This window comes from Diprion similis, chromosome 3 (assembly GCF_021155765.1).
Source record: "Diprion similis isolate iyDipSimi1 chromosome 3, iyDipSimi1.1, whole genome shotgun sequence".
Lineage (NCBI taxonomy): Eukaryota > Metazoa > Arthropoda > Insecta > Hymenoptera > Diprionidae > Diprion > Diprion similis.
Window position 1 is genome coordinate 8245665 of NC_060107.1, and position 15923 is coordinate 8261587.

Genomic DNA, 15923 nt, shown 5'->3' on the forward strand with positions numbered 1-15923 from the left:
CAGTGCCTTTGTCAGTTAAACCGCGGAAGCCACTTGGGCCGGACATCGCTTAGATCGTAGCTCTCCGTTCACCTGCGAATCTGGTCGTTCGACATCTGCCATCAAACTCAGTGCTGGTGACATGCGTTAGATAATAGTTGCGACATGGTATGAGTTTTTCCCTGTGAAGTTACAGATATTCAAAACAGTTGACATTAGAAAAGACCAACTTACAAGACCGAGACTTTCAAGAAGGACGAGTGTCCTGTGCGACTTTTAAATTCAACTCGAGTGATAATACAAAGTGTGGGATTCAGTAGGGCCTGCAGTGCCTTGATAAAATTATTCTGTGGCGTGCATTGGTCGCTTAGAGTGTCAATCAATTCCGAGGAATAAGAAAAGACAACTTGAGTCAGTCGTGCATTTCGAAAGGTAAAATGCTGAGGCTCGCGTTGCTCGCTTGTCTACTGACGACGTTTGTCGTCGCGTACGAACCGTTCACAGTGATCTTCCAATGGAAGACCATAAGTTACAACTGGCCGGCCGAATACTCCGAGAAGGACGCTCGTTACCACTACGTACCGGAGAACAATGCCATCGCTGGTATCAAGTTGTGGAAGGGTAACATGTACCTGACGATACCTCGGTGGAAGAGCGGGGTTCCAGTGACCCTTGCAAGGACACCGTCAACTCCGGTGCAAGACAAGAAAGGCTTGAGAAACACCAAACCGAAGCTGGACGCTTATCCGAGCTGGGACATGCAGTTGCCGGGCGATTGTAACGCGTTCCAATCGGTGCAGAGCATGGAGATCGACCCTCAAGGCAGGATGTGGGTCCTGGACACGGGAAGAACCGAGACGATGGGCGAACACCCGACCGTCAGGTGCCCGCCACGCCTGGTGATATTGGACCTGGAAAACGGAGGTGCGGTTTTGAAGAAGTTCGAGTTCCCCGACGACGTTGCTCGCCACAACTCTTCCTACTTGAACGACATCGTCCTCGACCACGAGGACGGCGGCTACGCCTACGTATCAGACAGCGGACTCGAACCCGCGATCATAGTTTACTCCCTGAAGGACGACAAGGCTCGGAAGGTCACCCACGAGACCATGAAGGCCCAGGCCGACGCGGTGAGGTTCGTCGTCGCAGGGACAAGCGTCATCCAGCACGTCAACGTCGACGGAATCGCTCTTTCGCCCCCGGGACCGAACAGGACGCTTTACTACGCGCCGCTGTCTTCGCTCCGTCTCTACTCCGTTCCCGTCGAGGTCTTGCGAAACGACTCGATAACCGACCTTCGAGATTACGTCGTCGATCTGGGCGACAAGACTTCGCAGAGCGACGGCATGGTCATGTCGAACGCCGGCGTTCTTTACTACGGCCTTTTGGCCGATGACGCCATCGCCATGTGGAACACTTCGACGCGTCAGCCCTTCGCTACCGGACGGAGAACCATCTCCAGGGACCACGATCTCACCCAGTGGCCCGATACTTTTGCTTTCGACGAAGTTGACTCGCTTTGGTGCGTCGTCAACAGTCTTCAGAACTTTTTGAACAACAAGGTGGACGTAACTCAGAACAACTACAGAATCGTGTCCAGTAAAGTTAAGCAGAGGAGTTATCAGTACTTACCCAACAACACGGCTCCGGAACTTCCGGTTATCACTGCCGCTGCTGGTCAAATTCGAATCGCGATGTCCACCGCATTTGCCATCCTCCTCGTCTTCCTAGTTTGCTAATTTATTCGCTTAAACGATTCCGTGCGACGAAGAAACTCCGTGTACGTTAATATTCCTATTCAACTTTAATTTCGTATTACATATATGTATGTATATAATATCGTCAGTATATATTATACATACATTGTACATGCTATACAGTATACGTTGAATTATACCTAGTACACTAAAAATATATGACACCGATCAACCTGCGTCAGAAAATTATGCTTATCATGTGTTCGTACGTAAGTGTAAACGGGTATCGAAAAGCTTGAATCCAGTATCGTCTTGTTTACGATTCGCTCGACTATCTACCAATAATTGCTACACCGTCACAAACAATTTTGACAGTTCTTATTTGATTGCATTAGGATGACGTGGAGTTGGAAATATCATGATTAAGCGGAGTTCTTTTCCGATGCGACGAATCCCGATTGTCGGTCATTCAAACTCTGTAACTGCGACTTCCAATTATAACTGTAGTGTTTTATAATTCTGCAAGAAATCGGCAAGTATCATAAATGTATCATACAGACTGTAGGTGAAAGAAGTACGTCACCTAAAAATCAGTTTTCCGGTATTACTTACTGACTGCATGCAGATTCAGCTGCTACGACCAATTCCAATGTATCAAAGGATGTATTTAATTTACATTACATTTGGTCGATGTGCTGCGTTTAAGTATCGCTCCATTTGCCCCGATAAATATTTAGGGTGACCCACTAGGCTTACACGTATACTGATATGTGTCGAAACCTCATGTAAAACGACCTGCTGCCTCATGTAACTACGCTACATACCATAATAGTTAATAGGAAAAACGTATAATATTATACTATAGTATTTTTGTAAAAGTATAAGAAAAAGTCTATCATATACATATATACATATATCTTAAGTAAATATGTAGGGTAGTTCGATTGGAAAACTTGTTTTACATATCACTAAAATCCTACCTATAGGATGTCTCTCAAACCCAATTTTGAAATCGCATTTCTGAAATTTCTCCTCAAAATACTTCCCCAGGATCAACGTGATATTGTAGAATTCAGCTTATTTCGACAAGTGGCAATAATTTTGAAAAATAATAATGTCTTTTCCACGTTGTTTAAATAAGACAATCTCAAATTTCGAGAGCGGTTTTTTAAAATTGGACTTAAACGACGTTTTACCGACTTTTTGTTTTTTCTTTGTGCCACAAGTTTTTCAAACGGCCGGCGAGAAGAGAACGTTTCGTCTGGACTTAGCACCCTATAAATATAATTATGTAACGCGTATACGTAGAATAAGCTTACCATATACATGTGTTAACATAGAAAAGTTGTATATATTCAAGTTATACAAAGAATGGAGAAAAAAGAAATCATCCGTGCATCACAAACCACGACGAAATTGCTAGGATTTGAGAAATCAAATAATTAGTCGAGGGCCGGGCAAAATGGGGTTTGAGGGGGCAAAATGGGGTACTCTTAAAATCTTATAAAAAAATGTTGTTTTTCAAAATGTTTCTTAAATAGGCAAAAATGACTTCAAAAAAAATTATTGAGCATTATTTTGAATCTTCAAAAACGTTCGAAAAATTTTTCTTTCCCCCGACATCTGACAATTATTTTTATTTCCTTTGCGTACAATTAGAAAACAAAAATTTTATTTAGCGTATTTGAATGCTCGAAAACTAAGTATTTCCTTAAGTACCAAGTTTTGCTCTCCCACCCCCTCCCCTACATTCCAAACGTATTTATTGTAGTCAATTATATGAAAAGGAAAAAGAAAAAATGAAACTAACGCAAAACACGCGCTAATCCTCGAATATATATATTCTTTCAGCACGTATACCTAAACTAGCCTAAATTTACATAAATTTATGTGATAAACAAATACGTAGGTATATAACATGTATGTAGTTATTAAGAGCATCGACTCGCAGAATAGCCTTGACGCCATCCAACAACCAACCATACTAACGAGGCGTGAAAAGCGCATGGATAGGTGTGTGGAAAAGCGTACGTGTGATGTTTCACGGCCAGCTGTAACGTTTTTGAATCTCGAATTGTACATACGTGTAACGTAATTATGCGGCTTATTCGATGCATGAAGAACATTATTCCATTTTTTTGTTACATGGCAAAGGAGACACTCCATTTAGTTCTATTGTTGGAACTGTTAGGTCAAAGTTGTTCTGTGTATGATGTCATTTTATTTTTAGGTCGTTACTTGTTCACCAATTCATCCTTATGGTCTAATTCACATCTAACAGTTCTAACTTCATTACGGTTTCACCCTTGGTACAGAAGACACGAGTCAAATGTTAATGTTCACACCCTTTATGTTACATCTACACTCAAACAATTGCTTAGAAATCCGATTAGATGAAGGAATTAGTTTGCTGTTTCACCGGAGCAAAAATTTACACCGTAATTATATATTTTGTGATTACTTACATTCTATAGAGCAATTACGAGACGTTCTTTACACATAAATTTTACTTTGATTACGCGGTTTCTCATGATTTCGAAAATTCGATATCATTTCTTAAGATTGCAAAGAGATTCTTGCAATTCTAAGTGATTTCTTATAAGCAACAATGATTAACTCTATGATCACTGATGTAGAATTTTACTTCAATATTACTGATTTCAGTGTCATTTCGGAGATTACGAAATCATTTCGAATGATAATAACATCTCAATTGCTTCGGTGAAATACACCTCGGATTAAATCCAACGAGTAAAAACTTATCGGAATCAACTTTGTCATATGAATCGAAAAAGTTATTTAATCATCCGGGATTAAATTGATTGGCGACTCTTTTATTTCCGCTACTGTGATTCGCACTGCTTGTTGTCCGGGTATTAAATTTCTCATGGATGATGAATGTGCTCTTGAATAATTCATTCAAGACCTTTGCGTGTATTTTCACAACTGTACACCATGCCAGTCAGCTGCATACACATGCATCGACTATACGTACCTTATGTTAAACAGAAGCTGGCCACGCAGCGTACAAATGATGCGTATGAAGAATAATTAATTTGCAAGGTACTTGTGCGTATACTACGTACTACATCAAATATCGTATGTATGAGTGAAAAAAAAATGGCAAGGCTTCACCATATACGCAAATGGACAGGTGACTTCATCGGACATGCCGCAGTAAAGAATGTCGAACACGAGGACGATCTGAACATTCGATACCTACACTAATAATAAGTATAATGGAATCAGTCAGGTATGAAATTGCAGTGCTGTGCACGTGCAAAGTGTAATAATAATAATAATCATCCGGAGTCACTGATGATCCGTTGTACCTGATAATCGATGGTCGTTTGCAAAATCTTTTAATGTAGATTTAGATCTTCTGATGTAGATATTATAATTAAACAATTACCAATTGTAAATTTTGTTCGAACGTTTATTTCCGAGAGATTTTCTTCAGCATTCTCTTACCTATTCGTGTATGATATTTATTATGGAATCTGAAGTTTGATTTTTTTTTTAAAGAATACTATTAGTTCTTGTTAGATGATTTTCGTTGTTCAAACTCTAGGAATTTTACAAATAGTCTAATAACGACACTGGCAATCAGCTTCATCGGTCGTTCTCATTTCTTCTAAAAGACGTGACCGTCATTACTTACAATTAACATCTTTAGATTCATTGACGTCGTGCTCGCGAGCTTCATTTCGTGTTTTCGAGATTCCTTTGAATCGATTCACTTTCTATTGATAGGCGTATTATATGTATATACCATAGTTTTTCAAAACAACTAAAACTCGAATCAATTTAAAAGATTTTTAAAGTATTTTCTTCACTGTTATTCTTACGCGTAATTATAAATCAGTGGAAACACGTTTCACCGCAACAGTTTATAATTATTCACAAAGATAAGTTTTAGCACGCGAATTACGTAAGTTTCGGAAAAAATATGAGCGCGGGGATGATACGAAAGTGAAAGCGTAACACAGAAGTAAAAAAAAAAGGGAAAAAACACTATATACATGGTTTGCACACGTCATCTATCAGCTTGATTTTTTTAGACCTAAAAAACTTTAATCACTGTCGTAATTATAGTAACTCAGTATAGATAAGGTGATGGTAGAGGGAAGGGATCGTATCTGAATAGATAAAATACAAGCAAAGCAGATAATGAGGTAATAATATCGAGTTTATTAACAAAATTCAAGAAAATTAGATACAGTCAAAGGATTCAAGAAAATTGGTTACAGCCAGAGAAAAAGGTGCGAGTGAGATATAACAAATTAGCGAGACAGGTATTCGTGTGATAAACGACAGATACTTAGATATGGTTGTGGTTTGCAATTCTATTACTCTGAGTTCGTAACAATGAGCAAGGTTTTACAATAATCCGTTACAGATAGGCTAGCATGCAAGAACAATCTAAGATCAATTAAAGTGAATGTTTACAATTCAAGTGAGATCGGCGTAACATATCCAGAGAATAGTATTATCACAATTAGTGAAAGCGGGCATGCTGATTTTCAAGTAAAGCAAAAAGGTTTTATCAGCGATACAGAAATCCAAGAAATACAACAATATCGGAATTAAATCAGAGGTTTAAAAAAACAAGTGCTAATACGTACGGTATTAGACGGAACTAGAGAGACTTCGGGGAAACTAAATAACAGCGGTATTAGAGAAGAAAAATGGTAAGAAAGTTATTACTCTTGATTAATTGATAAGATATTAACTATATAGTTATAGAAATTTGGTAATGAAGAAACCTATAATGAAATCAGAAGAGATAGAGACAAGATATTAAAAATCAACAATAAGATACGAGAATTTGTAAGCTAAATAAGACAGGTAAACAAAAAAATATTTTTTGTTGAATTTATATTTAAACAAATAAATTTTTATTTTCAACATCGAATAATAAGCAAAATCTTCATTTATTACTTATGTCCTTAAGTTTGTGGTTGGTAGCTATAATATGGGTGCCTATTCAGAAGAACAAGAAAATCGTTTTCACCGAGATGCGATGGACTTTGAACGACGTTATCGGGTGCAGTATGACGAGGGCATGATGAGTCCAAACGAACATAGAAGAAGTGAGAAAAATATTAATTTTTAAACTTCGTTTATAAATTCTTTTACATTTGGAGCTTATTATTAATTACATTATTTTTGAACAGAAGTGATTTAAATGCGAAACTAAAGTTTGTTTAGTTGTTATTTACAATAAATGTTTGAAAAAATGGGTAAATCTTTTTAAAATCAGAAATATCGTTCTGGTTTCTACAAAAGCAAATGGGCGTGCAGATCTTTTTTTTACTCCTGCATCACGCTTTCATTCTTTTATCATCCCAGTGCTTATTTTTTTCCTGAAAAGATGCAATCTGCGTGCTGAAGCTTATCTCTTTGATAACTATAAACAATTGACGGCGAAAGGAGTTTCCGCTTAGTTACGACATGCGTATGTATATAAATATAACGCTGACGAAAATTGTTAACGCCGTAAAGTACAGAAATTATTGTAACGAGAATATTAGATTGTATATAAAAATAAATTCTCCGCAGGTGGTACTATTGGCATTTCATGCCTACATGTACTATAAATTTATAGGAATTCGCACGCGAGTCGTAACGACGGCCGGGCCCTTTTTTCAACAAAATCCATGACCAGCAAATCGTATCTGACGACCAATGGGAACGGAATGGGACAGGCGCGTACCTTAATTCGGTACCCATTGATCGACGATGATGCAACGATGCGATGGGTGGAGAGTGTGGGAGTTGAACGACGGACAAACGCGGCAAAGCGAAATTCATTTGCCACCGGAACCACGGGTCTTGAATTTTCACTTTCGGCTTTCGGCCCTTCGATGCCGTTTTGCCATATAATTATGCACGAACAAGATGGTTTGTCATCGATCGCTGGAACACTCGGAAGTTATTCTTGCACGAAGTTGAACTTCTGCCGCATCAAGCCCGAGATATTAGCCAACTATTATCGGACGCTGAAATTGTCACTCTTGTCACCAAGACGCAGAGAATAAATCCTAAAGCTGAGTGGAAACCGTGAAGTAAATCTAGAATTTTCCGAGTATGAAAACTGCAGTGAATTGTGTGTGCCAAGCGTTGCGATTTGCGCTGTTATGTTTGACTAATATAGACGTGACATGGAATGCGAAATATGATTGGAAATTACAGATTTGACCCAGGGATGTGAGTAGTAAATAGTTAAATCGCATACGTTAGCCTATTCATTTTCATTTAAATGCACAATGCACTCGAAAAAGGCCGCAACAGTGTAATAGTATGTAAAATTAGCGCAACAATAACGTACTGAGCGTATCCGCAGAGAAGCGCGGGAAACGGCAGTTGAGTCGAAAATCGATTCAAGCCAGTTCCAGCACAACTAAAGGCGACTTTTTTACGAGCCGTTTGGTCTTCATTTTATCTCTACGAATAAGTTTCGAACTTTTGGGTTAAAATTGGCGCTCCTCCTTAGTGTACTGCGATAATAAGTATCAAATTTCTGCGACGTATTCATTCAGGCTTCGAATCCAATTTCTGGTATCATTATACTGGTATTTCCACGAACGCTGTGTAAACTCGTGTTGTACATAATTAACTATTTTCTGCTCAAGGCCGACGTAATTATTGTTTGTTAGACCCGACCGCTCGTAAACGGAATGCCCTGTAGGTGGTATGTACGTTTTATTGCGACCAAAAATGTCGAACTGCGAAAGAAACTCCGAAACCACGTCGAAGGCAAATTTTGTCGCTTGAAAAATCGTTTGCAAATATTTTCGAAAACGGACGGATGTCTGTAATATCGAGTGGCAGATTTTTCTGAAGACGTTCTCGAAACCAAACGATTTGAACCTGAATATTATTAAAATTTGGATGTAAAAAAGCCTTCTTCTAGACGACACTGTTATAACTTTGTCAGATCATTTCTACATGCGATTTCGAAATTGCGGATGTTCGAACGTTTATGAAATACATTATTTTCACATTTTATAAGATCGCTAATTAAACCCCAAAATACGACTTTATGCCATCGAAATATATTTTTGGGATATTCTTCAACAATTTTCGACTGTATAGGCCAGTCTAACAATGTTTAAATTTGTGTACAGGATTCGAGACGAACAGCTGAACAGATTTTGTTAATATTAGAATGACAAAACAAATACCGCGAATGTATAGTGCAGTCACTGTGCGTGGTTTTATCTCGGTCAAGAAAGCAAAGATTTTTTAACGAACTGTTTGTGTTTTTTTCATTCTGAAATGAATATCTCTTCGAATAAATCTAAACGATTAAGTTTTTGCCATCATATCTATAGATAAGTAAGCCGCTCTTTATGGTTTTTACCTTGAAACAGTTTCTAGTTTTTAAATAAATTATTTGGCTCTTAGCCATGGCGCGATCATGCGTAAAAATAACGCTGACGAAAATTTTTGATGCTGTAACGTATAGCAATTACTGTAACGAGAGTATTAAATTGAATACAAGAACAAATCCTCTGCGGGAGGTACTATCGGCATTTCATGCTTACTTGTACTATAATTTATAGGATTCAAGAGGATACATATAGGAGAACATTAATGTCATAGACATGCTTAGTGCAATGAACGCTTTTACGGTACAGGTATCTCGTACATGATTGCTTACAACTCACCTTAAGATGAAGTCAATGATTTTATCTGGGATTTTTCGTAGAATTAGGCATAAATGTATACGTATGTCGTGAAACACGTTTAGTTCCCAAAGCTAACCCTTCGCTGCCACTGCGTATGAGGAAGAAAGCGGTGGGGGACATGTCAGAAACGACGTTGCGTAGGACGGAGGCCTCGGTATCGTGTCTTTGCCAGTTAGACCGCCGAAGCCACTTCGGCCGGACATCGCTTGGATCGTAGCTCTCCGTTCGCCTGCAGATTTTGGTCCTTTGACATCTGCAATGAAACATAGTGCTGGTGACATGTGTGAGATAATAGTTGAGACACGGTACGAGTTTTTCCCAGTGAAGTTATAGATAATCAAAACAGTTAATCGTAGAAAGGACCAAGTTACAGGATCGAAACTTTTAAGGAGAGTGAGGAACGAGTGTCCTGTGCGAGCTTACAACTCAAGTCGACTTATAATACATAGTGTGGAAGTCAGTAGGACCTGCAGTGCCTTGATAAAATTATTCTGTGACGTGCATTGGTCACTTAGAGTGTCAATCAATTCCGAAGAATAAGAAAAGACGACTGGAGTCAGTCGTGCATTTCAAAAGGGAAAATGCTGAGGCTCGCGTTGCTCGCTTGTCTACTGACGACGTTTGTCGTCGCGTACGAACCGTTCTCAATGATCTTCCAATGGAAGACCATAAGTTACAACTGGCCGGCCGAATACTCCGAGAAGGACGCTCGTTACAACTACATACCGGAGAACAATGCCATCGCTGGTATCAAGTTGTGGAAGAGTAACATGTACCTGACGATACCTCGGTGGAAGAGCGGGGTTCCAGTGACCCTTGCTAGGACACCGTCAACTCCGGTGCAGGACAAGAAAGGCTTGAGAAACATCAACCCGAAGCTGGACGCTTATCCGAGCTGGGACATGCAGTTGCCGGGCGATTGTAACGCGTTCCAATCGGTGCAGAGCATGGAGATCGACCCTCAAGGCAGGATGTGGGTCCTGGACACGGGAAGAACCGAGACGATGGGCGAACACCCGACCGTCAGGTGCCCGCCACGCCTGGTGATATTGGACCTGGAAAACGGAGGTGCGGTCTTGAAGAAGTTCGAGTTCCCCGACGACGTTGCTCGCCACAACTCTTCCTACTTGAACGACATCGTCCTCGACCACGAGGACGGCGGCTACGCCTACATATCAGACAGCGGACTCGAACCCGCGATCATAGTTTACTCCCTGAAGGACGACAAGGCTCGGAAGGTCACCCACGAGACCATGAAGGCCCAGGCCGACGCGGTGAGGTTCGTCGTCGCAGGGACAAGCGTCATCCAGCACGTCAACGTCGACGGAATCGCTCTTTCGCCCCCGGGACCGAACAGGACGCTTTACTACGCGCCGCTGTCTTCGCTCCGTCTCTACTCCGTTCCCGTCGAGGTCTTGCGAAACGACTCGATAACCGACCTTCGAGATTACGTCGTCGATCTGGGCGACAAGACTTCGCAGAGCGACGGCATGGTCATGTCGAACGCCGGCGTTCTTTACTACGGCCTTTTGGCCGATGACGCCATCGCCATGTGGAACACTTCGACGCGTCAGCCCTTCGCTACCGGACGGAGAACCATCTCCAGGGACCACGATCTCACCCAGTGGCCCGATACTTTTGCTTTCGACGAAGTTGACTCGCTTTGGTGCGTCGTCAACAGTCTTCAGAACTTTTTGAACAACAAGGTGGACGTAACTCAGAACAACTACAGAATCGTGTCCAGTAAAGTTAAGCAGAGGAGTTATCAGTACTTACCCAACAACACGGCTCCGGAACTTCCGGTTATCACTGCCGCTGCTGGTCAAATTCGAATCGCGATGCCCACCGCATTTGCCATCCTCCTCGTCTTCCTAGTTTGCTAATTTATTCGCTTAAACGATTCCGTGCGACGACAAAACTCCGTGTACGTTAATATTCCTATTCAACTTTAATTTCGTATTACATATATGTATGTATATAATATCGTCAGTATATATTATACATACATTGTACATGCTATACAGTATACATTGAATTATACCTAGTACACTAAAATTATATGACACCAATCAACCTGCGTCAGAAAATTATGCTTATCATGTGTTCGTACGTAAGTGTAAACGGGTATCGAAAAGCTTGAATCCAGTATCGTCTTGTTTACGATTCGCTCGACTATCTACCAATAATTGCTACACCGTCACAAACAATTTTGACAGTTCTTATTTGATTGCATTAGGATGACGTGGAGTTGGAAATATCATGATTAAGCGGAGTTCTTTTCTGATGTGACGAATCCGGACTGTCGGCCATTCAGAAAATTTTAAAATAGTTTTAGAAAAGTTAAAAAAGTTAAAAGAAGGTTTTATATAAATTTTCGGACTAAAAGTTTAAAAAATTTCAAAACTTATAGAAACCTCTTGAATGAAGATCAAAAAGTACCCAAATTTTAATTCTCATTATTAATTATTCTATCCTGCAGTCATTATTCAAATAAACTATTGCATGCACGAATAATACAAGAATAGATCAAAATTATGAAAAAAATGGAAACATTTTTTTTGTATAAAAAGTTATTTGAATCCCATCTTCATTAGCATCTTAAAAATTTAGTTTACTTACATCGAATTTTATAGATTTTTTTGAAAAAAATCGAAGGTGACCCATTGAATGAAAATCGATATTTTTTGCTAACAACGACCGAAATAACTCAAAAAAATGTTTCTTTCAATTTTTGACGTCTTCCTTAAAAATTAAATAAAAAAAACAAAGAAAATGGTGTAATCAAAAGTCAGAATATTTAAAAAAATCAAAACAATGGAAAGGGTCATCGAAAAAACGTCGTTGAATCGACACGGAATGACCCTTATACATCAACCCAAGATAAAGTCAATGATTCGACCCTCGATCTTCCGTTGAACTTTGGTAATACTGAATTGGTTTACGTATATCGTTTAAACACATACCGTTCCAAAAGCTCGAGCATTGATCGGCACTGGGTGTGCAGGAAAAAAACGGTGGGAGATGAATGGAAACATGGGCGCTGCAGAAAACGGAGGCTTCGGGACCGCGTCTTCGCCAGTTGAACCGCGGAAGCCGTTTAAGCCGGACATCCTTCACCTCGTAGTCCTCCTCCTGCTTCCAGATTTCGGGGCTGCGACATCTGCTATCAACTTGAATACAGCTGACTTATATTAGGTAATAGTTGGCACGGTACAAATTCTACCGCCTCAATGTATATATAATCAAAGTTAATTTTAGAATCGACCAAGTTTCAAACGAGAGGTTCAGCAGCTCCGAGAAATAGTCTCTTGCACGCGTATATTACTCCACTCGGTTTATAACACAAAGTGTGCGGACCGGTGAGGCCTGCAATGGCTTGATAAAGTTATTCCGGGACGCGATCGTATTGACCAATTCGACGTATTGCATATTTCTGGAAGAGAGAAACGCGCGGTCCCTCTACAGCCCTTCTGAAAATAACATTCGATTAAAACCGCTACGATTCTGAAGACGCGGAAAAAAACAGTTTATTTCTATCCTGCATTCGCGACGTTACATTTCAAAAGTTGAAATGATCAGACTCACGTTCTTCGCTTGTCTATTAACGATAGTCGTCGCAGGATATCCACCGTTGCAATTAATTTACCAATGGAAGAATGTGTGTTACTACAACGTGACGGACAATGAAGTTGTGAAGGACCTTCCTAACACGTGCACATCGGTTAACGATGCTATATCTGGTATAAAGCTGTGGAAGGGTTACATTTATCTTACGATACCCCGATGGAAGAGTGGAGTTCTAGTCACCCTTGCAAGGATACCGTCAACTCCGTCGCAGGAAAAGGACGGCTCGGACGTCGTGAGTCCGAACCTGGAAGCTTATCCAGATTGGGAAATGCAGACGGTGGGTGATTGCGACAAGTTACAATCCGTCCAGAGTATGGAGATCGACCCTCAGGGTAGGATGTGGGTCCTGGACACGGGACGAATCGAGACGATGGCCAAATATCCGAAAATTAAGTGTGCTCCACGTCTGGTGATATTGGACTTGGAAAACGGAGGAATGGTGTTGAGGAGGTTCAAATTCTCCAACGACGTTGCTCGTCACAACTCTTCCAATTTGAACGACATCGTTCTCGACCATGAGGATGGCGGCTACGCCTATATATCAGACAGCGGACCTGAACCCGCGATCATAGTTTACTCCCTGAAGGACAACAAGGCTTGGAAGTTCACCCACAATTCCATGAAAGCCGAGACCGAGGCGGTAAACTTTAAGGTGTCAGATACCAACGTGAATCAGTCCATCAACATCCGCGGCATCGCACTTTCCCCCTTGGAATCGAACGGGAATAGGATACTTTACTACTCGTCGGTATCTTCGTTTCATCTTTATTACATTCCTGTAAAGGTCTTGCAAAATGGCTCGATAACAAACGTTCACAAGTACGTACGTGAGGTGGGGAGAAGAACTTCTCAGACCAGCGGTATGGTTATGTCGAACACCGGGGTTCTTTACTACGGTCTTTTGGCCGACGACGCCATCACCATGTGGGACACTTTGACCACTCCGACCTTCGTTAGTGGGCAGAGAACCATGTACAGGAATCATTCGCTCCTCCAGTGGCCCGATACCTTTGCTTTTGATGAAGATGGTCAACTTTGGTGGGTCACCAACAGGTTTCAGAACTTTTTGAACGATAAGGTTGACAAGACACAGATTAACTACAGAATTTTGTCCAGTAATGTTACGCAGAAGAATTATCAGTACTTTCGCAACGGAACTGCACCGGAACTTTCGGTTATCACTGCTGCTGCTGGTCAAATTCGAATTGCTATATCCACCGCATTTGCCATTCTCCTCGTTTTCCTCGCTTGTTAATCTATGAGTTTTGGAAAATTGTGTGCTACGGAAAAACTCTGCTTACATTATTATGTTATTATTGTATTATTATTATATCCGCATCCCATGACGAGAAATCGCTAAATGTTTCTCAATATTACACGCTGAAGTTTATATACATGATATGTATATTATACCTGTTATATATTTAAGTATACCTAATCTATATCCCAATAGTATGCGCAAGTATAATGAGTAGATGTTAGAATGCTTGAATAATTTAGTATCATCAGAAATATTGATTTGAAGGCTTCATAGTCCGTCGTTCTGACAGTCACTCCTTACGCAATTATTTAATTCCTCCGGGGATGATTTATAAGGACTTTGACAAAGAGAGTCTTGCTTTAATTTTGTAGAATTAATTGCAAGTGATGCAGAATTAAAAAGATGAAAAATACTGGCTTTAACTATCATGAATCTATATTACGTAGGCTCCTAGATAAAAGAAGTTGTACTTAAAAGTCAGTTTTCCGGCATCCGGAACATTTCCAACTGCCACCCTTAAAATTTCATAAAATTTTTGCGGATTTTGGAAACAAATTAACATAAAAAAGCCCAAACATTGTAAATGGAAAGTTTAACCTCTAAGTAGGAGAGGATTGCGTGTTAAAATAAAATCTCTTCATTCGGAACCAATTTGGACCGTTGCCCAATAAAACGACAACATTGCCAAAATTTCATAGAATTCAATACAGTAGAACCGGATACGAGAAAAGGAATTTTATTTCAAGATATGGTAATATAATATACAACACAAATTCAAATCGAAAAACAATCCCTATTAAACATCTAAATGCATGTTGAACCTCTTCAAACACCGAACAATTATTTTATCACTTTGGTTTTATATACTCGTCTTTTGCCAATTGACGAATGGCTGCTCGACATTTTTTTAGCGAGTACCAATTTATGTTTCGCAGCAAAAATGTATTGTTTAAACCGACGTTCGGATAATTGAGGGTTCGGATAATCGAGGTTCTACTGTGCGCACTTAATTACGATGGGAACATGACGTTTATTCCGTATAACTACGTGACAAGAAAAAAGGGACAAACAGAGCTGAACACACTCGCGCTAATCATCCTACTCGTATCCTTCCAACACTCCAGCAGCCTTTGCCTGCGCAGAATTTCGCAAATATACGTTATGACGGTTACGAGGATCGATGCTTAGAAAACACTTGACGCCTCTGTGTCAAGTCGGACTAACGAGGCACAAAAAGGCAACCTGAGTCAATACGTACAAAAAATATAAATGTGGAAAAAGGATACACGTTACAATCTTTCATGGCCAGCTACAAAGTTTGACTTGTGAAAAACATCGTTTAATTATTTTTTACACTCAAGGAGTCACTTCGATTTCAGTCTTATCATTGGAACTGTTACAGGTCAAGGGTCAAGATTGTACTATCGTGTAACTTTATCGTCACATATTTACCTCTCCACCAATACACCCTTGTACCTATTCTAATTTACAAGGAGTAGGTCCGAACTTCGTTACTCTTTTACCCTTCGTGCAGAAGCTCGTGCGAAATGTAAAAATACAGCTGAATTTACTTTGATGGCCACACCCTAGACAAACCTACCGATTCGGGTCATGGCTGGCAAAGGGCGCAGACGGATAGGAAACCCGATGACATTTTATGAAACA

The 15923-nt window shown here is 40.2% G+C and overlaps 3 protein-coding genes across 3 annotated transcripts; all 3 read left to right on the forward strand.

Moving 5' to 3' along the window:
- Positions 1-280: 280 nt before the first annotated feature.
- Positions 281-5093, forward strand: LOC124416787 (protein yellow-like). Its single transcript, XM_046898120.1, has one exon. The coding sequence runs from the start codon at positions 417-419 to the stop codon at positions 1716-1718; it is 1302 nt and encodes a 433-aa protein (XP_046754076.1). The 5' UTR covers positions 281-416; the 3' UTR covers positions 1719-5093.
- Positions 5094-7100: 2007 nt separating this feature from the next.
- On the forward strand, positions 7101-14300 carry LOC124416786 (protein yellow-like). The gene is made up of 2 exons (XM_046898119.1): positions 7101-7111; positions 12815-14300. The coding sequence occupies exon 2, from the start codon at positions 12942-12944 to the stop codon at positions 14250-14252; it is 1311 nt and encodes a 436-aa protein (XP_046754075.1). The 5' UTR covers positions 7101-7111; positions 12815-12941; the 3' UTR covers positions 14253-14300.
- Positions 9929-11283, forward strand: LOC124416788 (protein yellow-like). The gene has a single exon (XM_046898121.1). The coding sequence runs from the start codon at positions 9952-9954 to the stop codon at positions 11251-11253; it is 1302 nt and encodes a 433-aa protein (XP_046754077.1). The 5' UTR covers positions 9929-9951; the 3' UTR covers positions 11254-11283.
- Positions 14301-15923: the final 1623 nt, after the last annotated feature.